Here is a 23,218-nt window from a genome sequence, read left to right on the forward strand (position 1 = left end):
CAAATGGAACTTTCCGGAAATGCATACAAGCAAGGGAAATTAATAATGTATAAGAACTCGGCTTGTTTTTATCTTTTTTGTGTGTTTTGGATCGAGTCAGTAAGGAGCAGAGCAGAGCAGGTGAGAGCGAGGTGCCTGTGGCTCCCCAGACGCTGCTCCCTGTGGGATCCTGAACCGAGGCTCCACCCCCCCATTCAGGCCAAGAACAGGGCCACGCTCTTCCTTCCGTGAGGGGTTTCATTGTTAGCATTTTATTAGGTGATATACATACAAAGCAACTAACAGTACCTGACACATTTCAGGCACTTCCTCGGTTGTGGCTATTTTTATTATCAATTAATAGCTTATCAATTGCTCTAATGACATTCCATGCATGAGGGGATTTTGTCAGTCCCCAGCAGAATGGGAAATGGTACACAGATGTATTGGTCTGTACTGGAGTCTTTAGTCTGCATCTAACTCACACAGCAAGTTAAAATAATTAACCTCTTCCTCCCTCCTTCCTGCACGTTTTCCTAACTTCCTCCTTCCCTCCCCCCCACCACTTCCCCCCAGGGTCCCATATGAAGCACTTAGTCCACATCGGGAACTGTGCTGAGGTCTGGGAACAGACAAAAACACGCCACATCGCCCTCTTTCAACTGGCTGCCATCTGGGAAGAAAGACAGACTTGTAAAAAATACATTAAAGAGCATAATAATATACATAGTTGGCAGGATCGGTAGGAAACCCCGAATTGGGAATGATTACATTTATCCAAGGTCAGGAAGCCTTCACAGAGGAAGTGACATGAACTTACTGTCCAAGAAATTGCCCCATTTCCTTCGTTCGGTTTCAACACAGCGGAAAGTGCTGCTGTTTCTTCTGCTTCCGCCCAAGGACCGTTTTATAAACAAGAATGGACAGAGGTTTGTTGTGCCTGCAGGAAGTAACTGGAAATGAGTGGAAATGAGAACAGTTTTCTAGCAGGATAAATAACCAGGGGGACCTGAGAAATTCTGACTTTCTGGGATGTTTCAAAGCTTTGACTCGGGATGTTTTTGTGGTTATAAATATTGGAACATGTCAAAATTAATACAATAATTAGATCCCATTCTGACAAAACCGGGTAGGCAAAAAGCAGGTTCACAGTTGTGAGTCTGTGAAACACAGTTTTTGTAATAATTATACCCCGCTCTTGTATAATCAGAACCTGACTTTTTCCGTATGAACACTGTAAGCCTGTTTTCGCCCACCCCTGTATGATCCCAGAACATGGGACTATCACAGTGAATCCACATGGAACGTGGAACCTAAAAACACACTGGCCTTTTTGACATGAAAAGAATGTACTAACATCTTAAAACACAAGTGACGGAAATGGGCAGGGAGAGGAGCCTTGTCGTGGTTCGGAAGAAGGGACCGAAGCGAGTGAGAACAGGTTTAATCCAGCTCTCTGACAGCCACGGCTGGGGGGAAACAGTCCATTACAGGGTTTTATGTTCTTCATCTATAAGGAAAGGATTTGGAATAGTATTTAGTTTATGGGTTTGTCGCAAAGACCAAGCCAGATGAGCTCCTTACTCCCAAGACCCGCCGAAGGGCGCCCTTGCCCCCGCAGGGAGACAGTCCCCCCCTGCACTGCACCCCCTGGAGCACAGGTGCCAATGCAAATGCACCCGCAGGGCTCTGACTGTGAACTGAAGCCCAGCAGGCCTCTGCGTGGTTGTGAGTGCATTTTCCAGCACACGCGGAGCCAGAGATGAAGGGCTTGCTGCAGACTGCGGCGCTCACCCAACATGGACCGAGGACTCCCCAATGTCCCCGGGCACACCAGATCCCAGCGGCCTCCGGTGGGGGGGTGCTGCAGCTCCGTTCCTGTCCCTGCCCCGCAGATGAATCCCCGTCAGTGCCATTGGCCCCCACGTTCCCGGGGAGTGGCTGTAGTGCTGCGTCTCAGTCATGTGGGCCTCTCACACTACCAGGTTTGAACTGCACCTTTCAGTCGGGGTCCCTGGGCTTTGGGGGGTGGCCCGAGGCATGCATGAGCCGGCCCCCCCTTTGGTGCTCATGCAAATCCTTGGGAAGCTCCTTAGCCCATGCCTTCCATGGGCCTCATGCTTCTGATGGTGTGAGAACAGCCGGAGCACTTTTTAATTTGTTTCTTGAAAGCGGAGTCCTACTGTGTCCCGAGGGCGAGGCAGAGAGCCGGGCGAAGGCACCGCTCAGAGCTCAGGTGGTGAATCGCGTGTCTCTCTTCAAGGAGTTCATTTTTTTCTGTAAAATATAAATTCAGGGATAGAACTTCAGCCCTTAGGATTATGGTTCAGTAGCGGGGAGATAATCTTGGTGGCTCATCCTGACACGTTGCATAACCTGAAGAATAAACCAAGTGTGGTCGATCACCCGAGTGGGTAGATGGAAGCATGCAGTGCTCTGCAGAGGAACGCGTGATGTTTCAATGCCGAAGAATACAAATGTCGAACCATGATGGGATGTTCAGGCAGCGCGTTGAGGCTAAGGGATGGGGAACTAGCAGTGCAAAGACAGGGAGTGCGTCAGAGGTTCTGTTTCACCTAGAGTTTAGGAAAGGGCTGACAAAGCCTCACTGTTGGATAACCTGCTTGTTTTGGATTTATTCAGTGGCGTGCAGCTATGTTCAAGATAAGCTCTCTGCTCTTGGGGGGGAAACCTAAGTTCACAGGGGCTATCGGAGACGATTATGAATGGCCGGCAAACTTACAAACTGCTTGGGAATGTTCCGTTCATGTATCACAGTTGTCCCTACAATTGACAGTTGCGAGTCACTCATGGGGCTTTTCTAAAGCAGGCCCCGGGGACGTGTCTGTCCACGTCATAGGACTTGGCTTTGTATAACCATAAAGGATGGCGAAGTAAAAATGCTTTTGTCTTAAGGTAACTTATAATTTAGACTCTTCAACTCGTTCAGAAATGGCTTTTATCATCATTCATGTCAAAGGCCTTCTTTTAACCACATTTCCAAAGGCAAAAGAAAATTACAGGGTCCGGCACAAATAACGCCCCCTTTCCATTACAAAATCTTAATAAGCACGTCAGTCTATATAGCACCACAGTGTCACGCTCAAGCACGCCATCTGGCATTTTAGGTGCAGTGTTCACATTAAAACTACACGCTGTCATTATACCCGTATTGTCACCCTAGCAACCACAGTCAAGCAGGCCTTACTCCTGCCGGACCCTGTATTTGCCCTGGAGCCTGGGCCTCCCGCTTGCTCCTGGCCCCTGTCTGTGATTCGCTGCCCCTGCCCCTGGTGGCCCTGGAGGCTCGGTGCTGGCACGGCCAGTCTGTCCCTGCAGGGCCCACGCTCACTGCCTCACTGCGAGGGGCCGCGTCCTCTGGGTCTTTCTGGCTCTCTGGATCTGTCTTAGTCTGCGAAGGGACTGGTTTCTTCTGAGAGAACACCACTCGTCTTACAGGAGACAAACAAGGAGAAAGCCAAAGGTTAACTAGGAAAAGTAAAAGCCTGGAGTCTCGCTGTGACGGGCGGTTTTGGAATAGGATGGGCATGATTTTCTCAGAGGGATCCTTTACCGTGATGGCGAAAACATCACATTAATTAGACACCAAAGCCAGCGCGGCGGAGCCTCTGCCGACAGAACCAGTTTCCAGGGCAGAATCCTCAGGGGCGTCCTTGAAGCCACACTTGGTGTATTCAACGCTCCTGGAGCGTCTCACCGCAGCTTTAATTGTTAAAACTTACCGTTTCCTGTTGAAGGCCGATTTTCTGTCGTTTGGTCTGAATCGTGTTCCCTCACAATATTCATGACGTGACAATGACAGATAACAATGTACTGGGCCACGAATTCTTTATGCATCATCACACTTAATTCTAACAGAAACCCCTTGTGGCGAATGTCACTCCCCTCATTTTTAAGATTAAAAACTGGGGCTCCGCTAGCAACTATCTGGCGTTACGCGATGAGTCACCCGGAGCTGGGTTCGCCACCGTTTACAAACACACCTGGTAGTAAGCTGAAGGACTTCGGTTTCACTCCCACTGTGCTGGGCCGGGAAGAGCGATTTTTATCTTCCAGGTGCATTGCAAAGGTGAACAGGAAAAAAAACACACCCGAGTCTGCATTCCAGATTCAGCTCCTCTTCCTTGTGACGGTGCCCCTTTTCCCTCCTTTTCTGCCTTATTGAAAAATAGCAGTGCCGATGATAGTGGTTTTATTTTCATTCTTCTGAAGTTTTGTGTGTTTGTGTAAAAAGAAGTTTGTTTCCCTTGCTTATGAAATGTGATCATTCCTTCACAGTGTCCTGGGGGAAACTGTTTACTCCCCAGTTTCTGTGTGGCCTCAGCTCCGACTCTCGGCGCGGTAGCATTTCGCCTCTTTCTCATCTTTCTTATACAGTTTATTCTGTTTGTGAAGCCACAGAGCTACGTCGAGGGCATCTTCTGATTCTCAAAGGTTGTCGTCAGCCCTTTCTCTACTGTATAGTGGTCAGTCCGTCACCCTCACTGATACAGCATCCTTCAAGTTCTCTCGGGCCAGGTAGATGACATTCGTTTATAAAGCCACATTGTTATGCCAGGGAGGGAGGGCCATAGCGCCTTTTTCCCCAGGGACATGTTCTTTGAATTCATTTTTCTGTTCCTATTGCCTGTTTCCTTTTAGTTTGAGCTGGGTTGTGTTCTCTTCAGTTCTGCATTTCCAGGCCATGGATGAGTGACGGAAGTTACTGTGACCGTGATGGCCCTACTTACTCCAGCTTCTACCCGGGGCTCACATTCCAGCTTCCTCTCCTATCGGATGGAAGGCAATTGCATAGAACCCACCCTAGATGCTGTGCACGTTGCTGCCTTGTTCAGTTCTCAGCCGCGACTGTCATGCTTAGTGAGGCCTGAGGAATAAACACCCCTGGCCTCCCTCCCTTTTCCTCTGGGTTTGCCATTGACTGGAAGCAACCGGAGGCCCCCAGGAGCCGGGTAGGTCAGCTTCCTGGGGCAGAAAGCAGGGTGCAGAAAGGTAGGAGGAGGGCTGCAGGGGCAATAGCAGACACACGGTGTCCGAGTACGCGCTTCTTCTTGTCACCACACTGGGCAAAATTTTCTGACACGAGTATGTGCCTCTTCCTCTCGTTTCTCAACTTGTTACCAGCTCCTGGAATTCACAGGGATTTTCACGGAAACCTTCGGAGTTCTCTTTTCCTCCTCCCTTAAAACTGCCACAAGAAACTCAGTGTTTTAGTCTTAGACAATTTAGTTCTGCCTCATTTCCCTTGGTAATTTTTTCAGTTGAACTTCAACTTTTTATAGTGTCTTGCTGAAGTGTGAAGATTCTTATAAATACTCCCCGAGTGACATCAGAAAACATCGACAGCTATAATTTTCAAACTTGGCTTGTTGATGGAAGTCTTCCATTCAGCTACAGCAGGATGACATGTAAGTAGGGCACCTGGTTGTTTGAATGTACATTGATTCTGGTTTTTTAAAAAGGTATTCAAAATTTAGTGTTTGTGAAACGAGGTTATTATAGATGACCCAGGATAGCTATCAATTTAAATTGATCTGGAGCCGTATGCCAGGCTCTGGGAGACGCTCAGCCATTTTTCTTACTTACTTTTCCTCCCAGCATCCTAGCATTAAGATAATAGTGTTGTCTGCCAAAATTTGTGTGATGCGCAGATGGATTACTAATATTTTGTTGATTTATTTCTTACTCAGCTCTGCTATAAAACTTAATGGATGACTCTGCCAAAGGTTTATGTGGTACCTATTAATTTTAGACTTCCCAGACACTAAGAAATTCTTGCCCATTAAGCATGTTCTTTCATTATCAGTTTTTATTTTGAAATATATTCTCAAAACACCTCCTCTCCCTAACCCAAGAGACATGTGTCATGCCATAAAATTATTCTTTGAGATGGTGAGGTTTGGGGTTTTTAATAGCTTTGATTTCTTGCCTAAAATGTATGTGCTATTATGCTTGTGATCAATGATGATGGTGATGATGGTGATAGAATGTTTCCTCTAAATTGTTAGCATGTATGAATGAACCTCATGCCCTTTTCATGTAAGACAGGTCAATTTCCATGAGCCACTTGTTCCTTCATGTCACTGGGACATGACCCTGTGCTACACTCGGACAATGACACCTCCTTCTGGGCGGAGCCCTGTGTTTGAAAAAGAACAATGGCTGAGAGCAACATTGCTTTTCAGGCAAAGTTGAAATCTGTTTCTAAAAATGCTCATGCCCTGCTATCACCAGTGCAGTTCAGTGCACAGGTGGGCACAAGTGTCTTCGCATCCCGATGTCAATGCAGAAACGTCCCCCCAGGTTATTTGTCAACTTCACATCCGTGCAGGCGGGACCTTCGGTACGCGCTTGCTGACTTTGTTTTCATTTGCTGAGTCCTGGACGTCCACACGGCCATGCTCCTGACCGGGGCGGAGGGGTGTTTGTAGGTGGGGAAATCTGTTGTGGAGGGGCAGGCTGTGGGTCCTTCTGTGCCGAGGGTGCTGGGACCCTGTCTCCCCCGCCCCTCAGTCTCCTGAGAATCTGCACAGCTGGTCACCAAACACATTTGTGTGTCAAGAGCTCAAAATAAAATAGAATGGTTTCCATTCTCCAAGGGCCCAGAAATGATTATGGTATGGCGACGAAAATTACCAAACACAAATACTTAATTCACACTAGTCTTCTCTGGAAACATAAACTGACATCATAAATCACTTACATCCACAGAGTGATTTCCCCAAAGACCCCACTCCTATTGAGGCATTTTGTGTGGGGCGTGGGGGGGATCAGCTGGAAATGGACCCTGTGACGAATTCACACTGCAAATATATATAAAGTGGTAGGATTTCTTAGGCACTATCTCATTCTCTGGAGACTCTATGGAGTCCAGAAAATTCATTCAGATTTCCTCTCGTTTAAGGTGAGAATAGCTGTTTTCTAAGTGCTGCAGTCCATCAGGAGGGGACTGAGGAGACCTGGTTCCGAGCACACGGCGGTGACGGGGAGACGAGCGTGGGCCCCGGGCGGCTCGGCACCGCACACCGGGTCCTCACCGTGTGGATTCTGCTCGACTGGCAGACAGACCGGGAACGTGACACAGCGTGAACATTCATGCGTGTTCACACACGTGTGGCTTTTCCTGGGTGCTGCTAATGCGTGTATGTGCACCGCTAATGCACATTTCATGAAAGGGGTTACAAAATATTTACCAAAACATGCCTTCACATCAATTAGGATTACTCGTGAAAAATGTCCCGGCAGACATTGTAGCTCAGATAAAGACTTAGGACAGTGTAGTTAATACGTGAGTACAAGGGTGTGAGGTTGAGAGGGGCTAAAGACAGTCAGTGCGTGATTCTCATACCTACAGATTATCTAACTTATTGGAATTGCTTTCTCACCAAATCTTAAATGTTGAAACTCATACACCGCAAGCATCCTCATAAAGAAGAGGTAAGATGAAATGATATATTCAACGGGCTTTATAATCACCATGTAGTGTAAATGTTTATTATATTTTAGCATAGTCCGCAGTGTGTTTGCCTTATCTCCACGACACTGCCTCATGGAAAACCTCGTGTCCATCTGGCTTTCACAGCCTCACGAAGGTCAGTGAGCTCGTCCCTGCCTGACACACGGGCCTGGCCAACTCTGAGCTGGCACTTGGCCACTGTTGCGCAGACGGGCTTCTGTGTAACAAGTGAATAATGATATATTCACTGAGTACCAGGTGTTGGTGGTTGGAAGGATAGTTGCAGCCAACTGTACCAGCAGCACTGTCGGGCCAGAGGTGACTTACAGAGGTCTGCAACAGGAGTGGTTGCTGGCCTTCTGGAAAGGAACTAGATTCACTCAAGTGCCGGGGGCTGGGGGAAGCGATATTCTGTAGCAGCAGCAGAGCCGTAGGTGCCGGGTAGAACGTGGTGTGTTCCGAGCAGACTCTCTGACCCCCGATTTGAAAGGGATCGTGGAAATGCCACCCATCTGTCTTCCACCCCAGTGCCGTGAGGTGGACCCGTGAGCCGGCTGGTGGTTGCGAGAGAGAAACCGCTGTTCACAGCCTCCGGTTCCCGTGCAGGAAGGCCCCGGGACGCTGCCCGGAACCCACAGGTTCTAACTGGAAGTGGGTTTGGTACAGTGGCCTGGGCCAGGCCCTTGACAGCTGAGAAGCGAGACCGAACCCAGACACATGGTTCTTACGCCTCCTGTTCCAAGTGGAAGGTTGGCGTACACACCCCCCAGGAACATTGCATCGGTGTTTTCCTGGGCTTCCCCTGCAGCAGAAGTCACGGCCTTAACGAGCTCGTGGCTCTACGTGTAGGAGGAGGAGCACGCCAGGCAGTCAATTTTCGCAGCAGCAGGTAGAGCGGCTGTGTCCACGAGGGAAGCCCTCCGTGCCGGTCACACGGATCTCGGCTCATTACCCTCCCCCGTGCATTTGCTGCGGTCCGCGCCTGCATTGGAGCCGCCTGTTCTGGTGAACAGGGAGGGCTGCGTCTCCCTGACTCATGGGTGGTGCTGAGCCACCTGCGGATGGGAGTGTGGCAACAGGGGACACGTTCTGTGGTGGCTTGTTCTCAGCATGACCTTCTTCTGAAGCAAGGTGGTTTAGATGCTTTCTCCATGTTCATTATAAACACCTTCTATTTTCCCTCAGCAAATGTTATGACCCAACCACAAACACCTCCGCTAAGCTAATACCTGGAATACGAGACCCCGGGCAGAAGATATCCTGGGGGGAGGTTGTTTACTCCTACTTACATTATGCCCTTCCAACGTACTGTCTAAGGCTGAAAGGTGTTGTTCGCTATAGAAACAAAAATGTGTTAAGACAGTAATGTGTTTTAATGTAACTTTCTTAAAATCATAGCAAAGATTGAAAGATTTACTCTTAAGAATCCGATATACCTTATATATATCTATATATAAAGCTAAATTTTACTTACCAGTAGATTAAGTACCTATGTATAAACTTGATTATCAAGAGGAGCCACACATCAGAGAAAATAAAGACAAAAAAATCATGAAATAAAGAGATGAATCCAGTTAGGGCACCATAAGCAGTTCTAATGTTGTTTTTGACCCATCAACCCCATTTGGCAAACCCACCAAAAGGGAAAGAAATGTGGTCCAAAGCGCGGTCCATACTGTTAGCTTCACGGAGCCTGTGGAGACCTTGGGTGCGACTCAGCAGCACCAGCCGTCACACGGCCAGATTGGGGCTGCTGTTTAGCATGGACTTGGGGAGCCTTCCACGGTGTCGCCGGGCTGAACACAGCGCAGGGCGGCCTCTGGTTCCAGAGGGACAGGGATGGCCGGGTGGTCAGGAGGCATTTGCCATCTGCACTCCCTCTGCCACGGGGCCCTGCAGGTGTTCCTCCTCCTTAACCTCACAGCACTGCCTCCTCTAACTCATTCGGGCGAAGCGCAGGCTCAATGCTGTCTGGTCTCGCCTCCGGCTGCTGCCCGGCGGGGTCTTCCCCTGCGTCCCCCCATAAGTTCCCACGGGCCACCCCCAAGCACACCCCTGGGCCCGCATCCACCCCACGGCACTGGGGCTGTGTGCCTCTGTCTGCTGCCTGCATTTCCAATGCTGTATTTGGAGAAAGCGCACACCGTGTGTGATGACTCAAACAAAAAATACAGAAAAAGTAAACTGCCTTTTCTTTCCTCTCACTTTCATTCTCCCAAGATGATTAATATGAACTTTTTTGTGTATTCATCTATAAATTTTCCTGTACTCATTTGACTTTTATTTATTGATTTCAGAGAGGAAGATTGGGGGGAGCGAGAGAGAGAGAGAGAGAGAGAGAGAGAGACATCAATTTGTTGTGCCACTCATTTAAACATTCATTGGTCAATTCTTGTAAGTGCCTTGACCAGGGACTGAACCCCCAAACTTGGTAATTAGGATAACGCTACCTGGCCAGGGCAATATCCATTTTAAAACATATATACTTGGATGAATGTTTTAATTTTTTTCTTGAAATGGTAATACTATATTTCACCATAACTTTTTTGTATGATAGAAGTTTCTATAAAACTTTTAAGATCAATGCACATTTATAGACCAAACATAATTTAATAGTTGCATAAATATTGAGAAAATCAACTTTTTAAAAAGATTGTATTTATTTTATTTTTAGAGAAGGGAAGAGAGGGAGAACGACAGGGAGAGAAACATCAATGTGTGGTTGCCTCTCCAGCACCCCCTACTGGGGACCCGGCCTGCAACCCAGGCATGTGCCCTGACTGGGAATCAAACCAGTGACCCTTTAGTTCACAGGTTAGCACCCAATCCACTGAGGCACACCAGCCAGCATGAGAAAATCAACTTCTAATAAATTTTTTTGTCCTATAAACTATGTTGAAGTAAATTCCCATAAATAAATCATTACACACTGGCACTGTTATTTTTGTGCACCGCAATAACTGGATATCGTGTTGCACTGGTCTACAATGTATCTCTGAAAAGACCATTTCTTTAGCTTATCATGGCTTTAGGAGTTGTAACAAGGTGCGACACCTGGCGGGGGTGTTACCCTCACTCTCATTGTTCAATAGCTCAGGCCTTTAAAATGTTTCTCCAAACTGCTCTGATGATTTTGCAAGGAGGCTGAGACCTTTTCCACCTCTCACACATGCTCTCAGCTAAGATGCCCTCGCACTAGCCCTGCATCCTTCATTCCCGGTACAGTCACGTGGAGAAATACTTTGTTAAAATATGCATTTGTTTTCTTATTTAGATATTTAATTCATCTGGAATTCTTTTCAGCAGCATTGACCAGCCATTTAACTAACTGCTCTTGGCTACTCACTTGTACCCACATACTTTATTAATAACTCCCCTGTTCCGTTGAATGGAGATGCCAGTCCCACCATCTGTTCAGCTCCGTGTATCCGTACAGCTATTTCTAGGTCCTCAGCTCCCCTGGCCTACTTACGCATTTCTATGCATGAGTCATATTTCTTTGGCTTTATAATAATAAGTGGTAGCACCTGCCAGGGTGTTACCCCCTCATGCTTATTATTCAAAAACGTTTCATACATTCTCATATGATTTTTTGAAATATTTATATCCGGTATTCCTCTTTACCCCCAAAAATATTCTACCTGGGATCCCAATGTGACTTGCTCCCAAATGATACATAAATTCTGGGAGTAGCATTTCTTTGTTTTTTAAATTTTAATTTTTCCCTTTTCACTTTTTTCTTTATTATTATTATTTTGTTGTTGTTCAGTTACTGTTGTCCCATCTTTTTTTCCATTGCTCAACTCAGCTCTACCTCCCAACCCCCACTCCCAAGGTCAATCCCCCACCACCACCCATTGTCCACGCCCATGAGTCCTCTCTTCATATTCTTTAACTTGCCTCTTCCTCTTCTTTCCCTCGTTACTGCCCTCACCCTTCTGGTCACTGCCAGTTTCTCCTTTATTGCCATGTTCTGGTTCTATTTTGCTCGTTTGTTCATTTTGTTCATTAGGTTCTACTTATAGGTGAGATCCTATGGTATTTGCGCCTCACTGCCTGGCTTATTTCACTTAGCATAATGCTCTCCAGTTCTGTCCATGCTGAAGGGTAGGAGCTCCTTCATTCTTTCTGCTGCTTAGTATTCCATTGTGTAAATGTACCAGTTTTTGATCTACTCATCGGTGGGCACTTAGGCTGCTTCCAGCACTTGGCTATTGTAAATAACACTTCTATGAACACTGAGCATAGGTTCTTTTGAATTGGTGTTTCAGGATTCTTGGGGTTTAATCCCATTAGTGGAATTTCAGGGTCAAAAGGCAATTTCATTTTTAGTGTTTTTAGGGAATTCCATACTGTTTTCCACAGTGGCTGCACCAGTCTGCATTCCCACCAACATTGCACTAGGGTTCCCTTTTCTCCACATCCTCACCAGCACTTGTTTGTTAATTTATTAATAATGGCCATTCAGATCAGTGTGAAGTGGTATCTCATTGCAGTTTTAATTGGCATTTCTGTAACGACTAGTGATGTCAAACCTTTTTTCATGTGTCTCTGGGCCCTCTGTATGTCCTCCTTAGAAAAGTATCTGTTCAGGTTCCTTTGCCCATTTTTTAATTAGATTGTTTGTCATCCTGGAGTGGAGGCATGTGAGTTCTTTATGTATTTTGGAGATCAAACCCTTGTCTGACATATCATTGACAAATATGTTTTCCCATATTGTTGGTTCCCTTTTCATTTGGTTGATGTTTTCTCTAGCTGTGCAGAAGCTTTTTAATTTGATGTAGTTCCATTTGTTTATTCTTCCTTTATATCCTTTGTTCTAGGGGATGTATCGGTGAAAATACTGCTGTGTGGAATATCTGAGATTTTCCTGCCTATGTTCTTGTCCAGGACTTTTATGATGTCACATCTTACACTGAAGTCTTTTTTCCATCTTGACTTTATTTCATTGTGTGTTGTAAGTTGGTGGTCGAGTTTCGTGTTTTTGCATGTTCTTGCTCAGAGCTAGGAATGGTGTTTAAATGGGAATAAACCTTCAGTCAGGACACTTGGCCTCTTCACGTACTCAAGTTTTTGTCTTTATATACTTACAAAGGTCCTTTGCTTTCCTTCTTGACTCAGTGTATTAGCACTTTATAGCTTTGGTCATTATTAGGAAAGAAATTTCTTTTCTGTTTCCATTTCTAAGTGGATTTTGCTAATGTGAAGAAAATTAATTTTTTACTACATACTTTATATCCAAGCACTTAGCAAATTCTTCTCATTAATTTTTATAACTTTTAATTGAGTCTCTTGGGTTTTTTAGGTACACCATCATGTCATCTAGAAATCAAGATAAATGTCATTTTTTTAAATATTGGCAATATGTGTTCTGCTTTCTTTTCTTATTCAGTCCTGCATAATGCAAGTATTAGTGAGCATTTTCACTCGATAGCTGATTATCATTACTTTTTTTTTTGACAAGTGACTTTATCAAATTCATGGTAGCTGAAGGTATGTGGAGAGATACCCCACGTCCATGGACCGGAAGACTCAACATTGTCAGTATGTCAGTTCTTTCCAACTTCATCTACAGGTTCAATGCAATTCCCATCAAAATCCCAGCAAGTTATTTCATGAATTTCAACAATGTGGTTCTAAAGTTCCCATGGAGAAGAAGACAACTCAGAATAGCCAGGACAATTTTGAAGGGAAGAAAAAACTTGAAGGAGTACCTGGCTACCTGACTTCAACTATGAAGCTACAGTAATTAAGGGAGTGCAGTATTGGCCAAAGAGTAAACAGAGCAATGGAACAGAATACAGAGGCCAGACATAGACTCCCGTAAATAATCTTTGTCAGCCGATCTTGGACAACAGAACAAAGGCAGTACAATGGGGCGAAGCTAGTCCTTTCAACAAATGGTGCTGGACTAACTGGACATCCACGTGCAAAATAATATTAACAATAACAATTGGTCTAGACGCAGTCCTCACAACCTTCTCAAATTAATCCAGAATGGTTGATGGGCCTACATGTAACTCACAAAAGCATAGGACTCCTAGAAGGTGACATGGGAGAAATCCTATGGTCTTGGGTTTGGCGGTGACCTAGATACAAGACCAAAGGCACAGTTCATGAAAAAATCATTGACAAGCTGAACTTAATTAAAATGAAAAACTTCAGCTCTGCAAAAGCTAACATCAAGATTATGAGAAGATAAGTCACAGGCTGGAAGAAATATTTGCAGAAAACACATCTGATAAAGGATAAAATACACAAAGAACTCTTAATACTCAACAATAAAACACAAACAACTCAATGGAAAAATGGACTAAAGACCTTAACAACACCTTCCCCCCCAAAAAAAAATACACAGAAGGGAAATAAGCATGTGAAAAGATGTTCCACATCATGAGCCGCAAGAGAAATGAGAATGAAAACAATGGGACACCACTGCACACCTGTAAGAACAACCAAACGGAGGCCCCAGCAGCACAAGCGCCGGTGAGGGTTTGACGTAACAACAGGATCTCCGACGTGGCCGGTGGGCTTGTGAAATAGTGCGGCCGCTCTGAACGTGACCGGATGGTTCTCGATGACATGAAGACACTCCAACCATAGGATGAGACAGCTGCGCTCCTTGGAATTTACCCAAAGGAGTTGAGAAGTTGTGTTTACAGAAAAACCCTACTCATGAATATTTTTAAAAGCTTTATTGAGAATTTCCAAGGTTGGACGCAATCAAAATGTCCTTCAGTAGGTGAATGAATCAAATAAACTACCGTACACCCAGGTACTGATCGACTATTATTTAGACCTGAAAAGAAATGAGCTACTACCCCATGATAAGATATGGAAGAGCCCGAGAGGAATATTGCCTAGTAAAAGAAACCCATGTGAGAAGTCCACATACTGTTTGGTTCCAACTGCATGATGTTCTGGGAAAGGCAACGCTGTGGAGACAGTGGCAGATGCAGGGCTGAGGCGTGGGGAGGGTGAATTGTTGGAGTGCGGAGGGTTTTTAGGGTGATGGAAGTACAACGTGCGAGGTCACAGTGTTGGGTACACACGGTTGTACCTTTCTCCCAAGCTGTGGAATGTGTAACCCCGAGAGCAAACCCCGATGTAAGCTGTGGACTTGGGGTGATTAGGTTCACTGATGTAACAATTCACCACCCTGGTGGGGGTGGTGATAATGGAGGAGGCTGTGCTTGCAGGGGAGCAGGTGGGAACGTGAGATTTCTCTGTACCTTCCTCTCAGTGTTACCATGAACCCGAAACTACTCAGCAAAATGAAGTGTCCATTAAAAAAAACACTCTGTCAAATTTATAGTTTTATTCATCTTAGTTCTGCTGTATTGTGTGCTTTAGAGGTAAATTTACAAATTACACTTTATTTTCTTCTTTTTCTAATGAGGAAACAAAATAAATGCAGCCTCGTAGACACTATTGAAGTCCAATATATAAAGCGCTTTCCTTCCCCGACTTTTGTCCGGAGTGGAGTGTTTATGGTCCCTTACGATGCCTGCAATAAAGAAAACAGAACTAAAAGAAGCTTTAAATTCTACTTGCCAAACAAACAAGGACTTTTAAGGGGAAAAGTTTAGGTTCCACGTCTAAAGTCATTTAAAATGTTTTAAAGCTCAGGGGTTTTTTTATTATTCAATATTTCTCTTTGCTTGTAGCCAAAATCGAGTTACATTATCGAGTGTGAGTTATTGCTACCAAAAGCTACATTTCTCTCGCACTTTCCCAGCCGAGAGTGAGCACTTTGAAGTCACAGCGGGCGCCTTTCTCAGCCTCTGGCTTCGAGAGCCAAGTGACAATAGCACTCTGCCACACTCGCCCCGGGAGTGGGGCTGTTTTCGGCACCCGCAGCGCAGGAGATTCCGCCACAGGAATGGCTGCAGCAGTAAAAGCGGAGGAAGTTGTGGATGAACCAAAGACAGAGGAAAGCACACTGAGTCCCCAGGAATGTGTCCCACACCCCAGTGTCCTGTCCGGCCACTCCCCGGAGCGTGTCCCACACCCCAGAGGGGCCTTCCGCACTTGCCCGTCTTCCTCTTCAGATTCGCTGAGACAGCCTGTCCTTTCCACCACCGGGACCGGGGCTGTGTCCCAGGCCTGGGCCAGGTACCGGCAGGAAGTGCCCTGGCATCATTTGCCCTCCGGTGGGTCCCCTGCACATGCAGAGGGTGTCAGTACCGCAAACCAAGGGCTTGGGAGGTGCTCAGGAGACTGGAGGGTGGAAACAACAGGGACCAGCAAACACCTCTGTCCCTGCCTAGGGACTCAGGACGGCTCCCAGGCTGGTGCCCGGGTCACTGAGACCTGAAGGACACTGGGGTGTCCTTGGAAAGGCAGGATGAGTGGTGGAGGTGGAGGAAGAGTCGGCCCAGCAGGACACCATGCACCAGGAACCCAAGGCCACTGAGAGCACAGCCTCCAGGGAAGTGGGAATAGTTTCTTTAAGGCAGGACTCAGGGCGGTGGGGAGAGGGCGGGGCTGCAGAGGCTGCGGCGGGGGGGGGGTGTTTACTCAGGAAAACCTCACGATTAAGTAGTTCTACGTTGTCTACCATTGGTTTAGAATAACGTGCTTGCAATTTAGAAATAAGCATGAAGTAATTGCCACCTTCTAGAGATTGTCTAAAAGTGCCGAGGACATTGTTCATCTCGGAATAGTGAGTTATGTAAATTTGCAGAACGATGACTCCTCCTCCTCCTTCTCTTGCAAATGATGACCAGGGAGCAGGTACTTGTTCGTGTGCTCGCTCCCGCTGAGGCCAGCTCTCGCGATCGGTGGGAGATGGCAAGGGAAGCATTCTGGCAACAACAAAACATTTTAACATCTTGTTTTGCTGATGTGAGAACGGAAGCTGGAAAGCTTTGCCTGGACGTGAAACTGGATGTGAAGCCCATGGTGTGGGTGTTCTTTCACGTTCACACGTGGAACCTTCAGCTTCTGATGAGGATAAAAACCAGTTTGGATAATGAATATTGTCTTGTAGCCCTGGCTGGTGTGGCTCAGTGAATGGAGCACCGGCCTGCAAACCAAAGGGTCACTGGTTCAATTCCCTTACAGGGCACATGTCTGGGTTGTGGGCCAGGTCTCCTGTAGGGGGGGGGTACACGAGAGACAACCACACATTGATGTTTCTCTCCCTCTCTTTAAATTAAAAAAATATATATATTGTCTTTTAGAGTCTGGCTAGGCTACAAAACTGAAAGAGAAAACACGCCCATTTACATACTAGGCTGATGGTATCACATGTACATCTGCTGTTATATCAGGGACGGGGGGAGTCACACCCCAGGCGTGATGGAATGTGCTTCCCTGGGAACCGAAAGGTGTGTAAATGTATAAGATCTTTAGGTTTCAGAAGGTTGTGCAGTTCTTGCATCGCATCTGTGAGGTGTCTCCAGGAGCGTCTGCGCCCCACCATCTTCTCTAAATGCACGACCTTTACGGTGACAAGTGTGAGCAGTCACCCTCAGTCGGACACGGACAGACTAGAGATAGAATCACATCAGCTCATGTCAGGCTTCACCACGAGTGAAATTTAACTCCAGATTTGGAAAAAGAATTAAAACTGTTTTCAGCACCTTTTGGACTGTTTAATTTCACTTTCAATTTTATTACGTATTACATGACCAGGTGGCCAGGCCTGGGCAGGGCTCACCTGGAGGCTTCACTTTGGTACCAGAGAGTGTGGAAATTGTCCTTTATGTGTCAGGCTTTAGCTCAGAGGAAATTAAATTATGGTACGAACATTGACAGTGAAACTTCCGAATGGATGGTAAGGCAAAACTAACAACTGCTTCTTACAAGAAACCTGTACATGTCATTTTAGTGACCAATGTCACCCCAGTAAGTTCAGTAATAATAATAATAATAATAATAAATCTGCTTCTAGCCACACAAGGAACTGTTAGGGCCCGCACGTCTGAGGGGGGAACTGCGTGTCTGTCTCTTTGCTTCGTTAGCTCCTGACAGAATCACTGGGCCGAGGGAGACGCTAGAGTGACTCTGAGTGACAGGCTGTCTGTTGTGTCTTGGTCACTTGGAGCGCCTCTTTGATGGAGATGTAAGGTGCTTGTTACTTGTTTTCTCATAAACTGTGACAGGGGCCTCTGTTCATCGCATCTGAAAATGTGGGTGGGTAATTTTTTGACAGGTTTTGAGTTTAAACTCAATACACAGTGTACATATTTATGTATTTTTATTTAATACAGTTTTAAGAATCATATCTGAGTGTGGGGGGGTGAGTAGGGGTTTTGGGCTGTTCTTTTTTTCACTTTTATGGAAGCTCATTAGGATGGGCCACGACTGAGTGACAGTTGGAGAATCCGGGCTTTTCAGACACTTGGCCTCCCGGTGGCAGGCCAGCCCCTGCTGGGGGCTGTCGGATGCGCCCGCCCTTCCCCTCTCTGCTGGGCTCACCGGGTGCCCGCACACACACAGCAAACACCAGCTCCCAAACCCCCACCCAACCCTTGCTTCAGGCTGGGGGGCTGGGGGCCCGTGAGGGTGGGGAGAAGGCAACGCCAGGGTGTTCCCCCTTCTGTCAGGAGGCGTCTCTGTCCGTGACTGTGACCCATCCATCCCTCGGGTCCCACCGGTCAGCCCAGCCTTTAAGCAGGGGCTGTGCCACCCCCTCCCCATCTCCGCACCCCAGGCATTGGTGCCCCCAATTCTGCTGATCTCGGGTGGCTGCCTGTCCCCGGTTGGTCCTGCCGGGTTTCCACCACCATTTCGACTAGGCCCCGGCATTAAACCCCATGGGCCGGGCTGCCTGGCGGGGCCTGTTTCTTTAACTCAACCCTGGCTCCTGCCCGTGGCCAGTTGCTTTTGTCATGCAAACCGGAGACCCCACTGCAGCCTCTAGTGAAAATTGTGTGTCCTTTTCACTTTATGGGGAGATGGGTGTTTTTCCTTCCGTGTGAGGATGAGGAAGGATCTGAGGTCTAACATGGAATTTAACTCTTCATAAAGATGGACACAATTTCGTACTTGGCGAACACCAAGTCGTTAAGTGACAGGGAGCAGAGCACTGGCTGAGGGAAGGCCCGGAGTGAAGAGCCGGCTCCTGGCTATGCCACAGGCTCCGGGCTTGGGCGGCCCTGGGACAGGTGGGGCCTTCCCGGTGGCAGCTGTGAGTCTTTTTGTGTCGTTCGGGACACAGTGTCTGGGTTCGGAGTTCACATTAGTTTCTGATTCTCTGAGGTTTTACACAACTGGACTGTTCATGTTTATCTAACTTTCCTGTTTGGCTGCTCGGTGTTTTTGTTTGCACACTCATTTGCATCCTCCCCTTTGCCGGTTAGAGACGCTGGCAAGGAGCCAGGAGGCAGGCGGCTGGGCTGGGTGGGGAGAGAGGGTGGCTTCCAGGAAGGCCACCTGCCGTGGAACCGGACTGTTCCCGGCTGTCCCACTGGTCTCCTCTGATTTGGGGGGGTCTGATTCCGTGAGGGGCCGGGCCTCTGTGGTCAGTGCTGGCGGGACAGGCACGCTGTGACCAAACCTCAGAACCCAGCAAGGGCAGCGGGGGGACCCAGCCTCGTCTGCAGAAGCGGTGAAAACGTGAGCACATTGCTATGAACTTAGAGCTACCACCCTGTTGGATTTCAGATTTCCTGTTCAGTACTACTGAATAGGAAAGTATTACATAGCATTTATCGGGGTCACATTATAAAGGCAAGCATTCAGTTAAGGTCTTATTCTGGGGCTTTTTTTTTTTCATTTCTTGAAATAGACTACCATTACAAAATTAAAACTAGCTAATTCCTGTCTCAGATTTTGGCTCAGTAACTAAGCACAGTCTCCCAGAATTGAGGCTCCAGGTCCAGATGAGGTGAGCCAGCCAGTGGGAACTACGGGTTCAGTGGAGGAATTCATTTGCTTTAACGGGTGGCTTTGCTTGGTTGTGGTGGCGACTGTATCTGCGAGCTGGCATTTGTAAGTGGTGGGGGGTGACTCTGAATTTGCCCACAGTTAAGGAGCCAGCGTTGACACCTGTCTTCCCTAGTGAACGAGAACGTTCCCCTCCTGCTCCCACGGCGGGGGGGACAACCACAGCCCCTGGACAGGTGTGGTACCCACTGGACAGAGCAGAATGCCGTGTCCGCAGCCTGGCCCCGAGGCCACACCCATGTCCGTGGTCCCTGGGCCACCTGCGGGGGCCCAAGGGCGTCAGGCCCCTGATGACTGGATCCTACCGTGATGTCGAGAACAAGAGCAAGGCGGGGCGTTTTTTGTCTGTGGCTTCCTCGATTTTTTAAAATCTGAACAGTCAAGAGAAACAAAACACGGAGAGGCAGCACTCAGGGACAGTTACCCAAGATGACGGCCCTGTGTGAGGGAGCGGGGGTGCCCGAGGTAGAGCCGTTTACACAGGCTCTTGCTTCCGTTCTGCCTCAGTCTGTGGTTCTAGTGCTCTGGATGCAGACTGGAAATGTGGGGGAGACTTGGGGCACCCCGGCCCACGGGCTGTGCGGGACAGGAGCGGACGGACCCCCCTGTGACTAGCCTGCAGGAAAAGCTGTTACCATAACACGGGTGGGAGCGTCCCTGCACGTCCCGAGAGGCCGCCCGGCAACCCCATTCTTGACAGTCTCTTCCACACGGTCACGATGCCCACACGTCCCTCCGCCTTTGTCTCCGACCCAGGCGTCTGGTGTCTGGTGGCAGCGCTCAGGAGCCTGTGGCACCCTCACCTGCTCTTCTGCGAGCCGGGCAAAATCTGGGACCCTCCTCAGCTCTTGCCAGTCACTCAGTGCTATAGAAAAGCCCCTTTCATTAAAAAAACTGCTGGCAATACTGCTGAAATTCACAGACGAGACGTATGTATTTAATGTACAAGGTTAGCAATTTTTATGTGGATTTTATCACATGGTATGGATTACTGGAAAATTCCATACATCTGTAACTTCTTATACCCTAATCTGTAAACGCTCTGCCATCCCTCCCCTGCCCCATAAAGGACTGGGGCTCTTATCTGGCTGAATTTTATCTGTTGTTCAAGCGCTTTGTGATTTGTTAGCTGAATGTCTACCAGTAGCTTTCTGCAAGCTAAGAAAAAATATAAATACTGTGTATTTATCTGTGTATGAAAGACCTTCCCCAGAGTCCAGCCGACTCAGCTACTTTGGAGAAATCACTTTGCGTTGTGAGTGAGGGTTTTTTTCATGTCGGCAAAAAGCAGCCACAGCCGGCTCCCTGTGCGTAAGGGCCGGTCGAGGCCTCCAAGCTTCTCTCAGTTGTCAGGGGTTGCTCCTACGTTTTTCCTCCGAACCTGGGAAGCATCTGTGGCGTTTAAAAGACTGAGGGGGAAGGAGAGCAGTCCACGTTTAGAAAGAAGAAAACACCGTCAGCGGGAGGTGCATGCTGGCTGCCGCAGGAAAAGGCCAGGGGCACTGGCACGACTCCGCCGGCACCCGGACGGCTGCCCATCAAACGCACCTCCCGCCGGTTGGCTGTGGCCAGACCGTTGGCACGCCCTCATCCAGGGGCTCCGGATGGCGGGCAGGGGCTCAGCGACCATGCCACTGACCCCAGGGAGGACAGGGGCTATCTGACTCTGTCACCTGGGAATGGTAAGACACACACAGCTACGAACAGCCTGGGTTCCAACACCGGGCTCGGGGGCACTTCTCTGTCAAAGGGCACATACCGATCTGCAGGGAGGAACAAACACACTTTACCGCAGACGTGGCGCTGTTTTCAGATGTGGTGAGCGAGGTCAGCTGCAGCTGCGGCCTCCTAACCGAGGCGGTAGAGGTGCTCCCTTCAACACTGAGTCAGTTCCCGATGGGGCGACCCCAGAGCAGCCGTCAGAAATGCGAACCCCGGCCCCATGTCAGAACCAGGCTCAAAAGCCTGGGGCAGCTCAAAAGTCTGGCGACAGTGTCTGGTAAGCACCCCCGCCCCCACCCCAGGTGTTCCCGAGGTGCACTGGGGTTCGAGACTCCCAGGTGTTGCTCACCGCAGGTCAGGTTAGTTTGATTAAAGTAGGGGAAGAACCAATCAAGAGAGGTGCCGTCAAATGCATAAAAAGACAACAGCATTTACGAAACAAGTCCATAGGTTTTTCACATAAGAAATATGTCTCATGTCCACCCTATGCCAGCCCCTGCCAGGATAGAAGCATGAATAAGACGTTTCACAAATATCTCAGGGTCTGGTGTAGGCCCAGACGACCTGGAGCCTGCAGGCCAAGCCCAATTTCCACACGTCTTTATAAAATGTTCTTGGCACGCAGCTGCGTCCGCTCATCTGCAGGTTGCCCACGGCTCCTTCTAGCTACAGTGCAGAGTTGAGCGACTAGGAACTCATGGGCCCCGGCACAGAAAACAGCGGCTGCTCGGAGCTGTAACGGAAGTTGGTTGACACCAGGCCCCGGGGTTAAAGGCAAACAGTTTCCGAGTTGCTATTCGCCAGTGGAGCTGGGGGGAGCAGGGGGTGCCAGCGTTCTCGCGCCAGCCTGTGATCTGTTTGCCTCGAGTTTTTATCAGCACAGAACGTTCAGCTGCTGGGTGTTAACCTCCTGGACCAGGCGGAGACTGATGGGAAGCAGGGCGATTCGTGGCCCAACACCTCTGCGAACAACCATAGAAACAGCAGAGGGAAGGAATGTAAAGAGAAACTTTTGGTTGAGAAGCGAGGATATTTTCCATCCAAAGAATGTGACTTGTGTGAAAAACTAAAACAAAGGCGTGTGCGCAGGGCAAACCTGGGGAACTGCAGTCACAAGGCCAGAGGGGCAGGTCGCAGCGCCCCAGCCGCCCGGAGTCGGGGTGGGGCCTGCCTCCCGGGGAATTCTGGGATCTGAGCAAGCAGACACAGGTGCGGGCTCTGAAGGAGGCTGGGGCAGGTCCGCCGTGCGGTCGGTAAGTCGGCACACACCGCGTGCTTCCTGGGAGCGGCCATGCCTCGGTTCACTCCTGCCCTGTGTTCTCACTGCTAAGTGGCCGACAGTGTAGAGACGCTGTTAAAAATAGCGTTGGGGTCCCGTTAGAGAGCCTGGGTCACCTCCTGGCCCCACCTGGGGCTGTTTGACTTTGGGCCAATCATTTCCTGGCTCAGGCACCCCCCGACCCCGTCCTCATTTTCAAGGTGCTGTTTCAGACTTCCTCCTGCGTCTGCAGGGAGTCATTCTGCCAGACTCACTGGTCACCGTGGGCACCAGGGACCCATGGTGTCCCTGGACCCATGGCTCAAAGAGCAAAAGGAGGGGAGGCCAGCCAACCCCCGGACCCTCCTACAAGGGAGCCCGTGACTAACTCACGGAGACAAGGTCATTAGTCTCCCTGGAGAGATTCGCTGCTCTGTGTGTCTAACTCCTGCTCAGCGGGACCTCTTCTCTTGCCCGAAGAGACTGTTTACCGTGGAAGCGCTTAGACCAGGAAAAATGCCCAGGTGCAGTCCATGTTTTTGATTGTATTTCTCCATCTTGCAGGAGTTTTTCTTTAAATGCGGAGCACACCCGACCTCTGACAAAGACACATCCGTAGCTTTGAACCTGATCACGACGAACAGCCGGAACATCACCTGCATAACATGTGTGGATGTCAGGTGAGGGTCTGCAGACACCGTCTCTCTCTGCGTCGGGCTTTCCCGCGAGCGTGGGACGTCCCAGTGGTTTCTCCTTCCCGAGGGGAGTCTGCTTTGCTTTGACGCTGTCTGCCTGGCGTGGGCGCGTTTCATGTGAAAAGCTCTCAAAGGCCAGCTCCTGAGCTTGCTCACTAGTCCAGCAGGATCCTAGGATGTAAGGGAGATGGC

At 48.5% G+C, this 23,218-nt stretch overlaps 1 protein-coding gene across 1 annotated transcript in view; it reads left to right on the forward strand.

The window, feature by feature from the left end:
• Positions 1-23,218, forward strand: part of PRKN (parkin RBR E3 ubiquitin protein ligase) — an 869,798-nt gene that overhangs the window by 466,597 nt on the left and 379,983 nt on the right. The window contains exon 6 of the mRNA XM_053668746.1: positions 22,896-23,011. Within this exon, the coding sequence (XP_053524721.1) occupies positions 22,896-23,011 (116 nt within the window). The remainder of the gene's footprint in view (positions 1-22,895; positions 23,012-23,218) is intronic.

This window comes from Artibeus jamaicensis, unplaced genomic scaffold, assembly GCF_021234435.1.
Source record: "Artibeus jamaicensis isolate MK-2021 breed Jamaican fruit bat unplaced genomic scaffold, CSHL_Jam_final contig_497, whole genome shotgun sequence".
Lineage (NCBI taxonomy): Eukaryota > Metazoa > Chordata > Mammalia > Chiroptera > Phyllostomidae > Artibeus > Artibeus jamaicensis.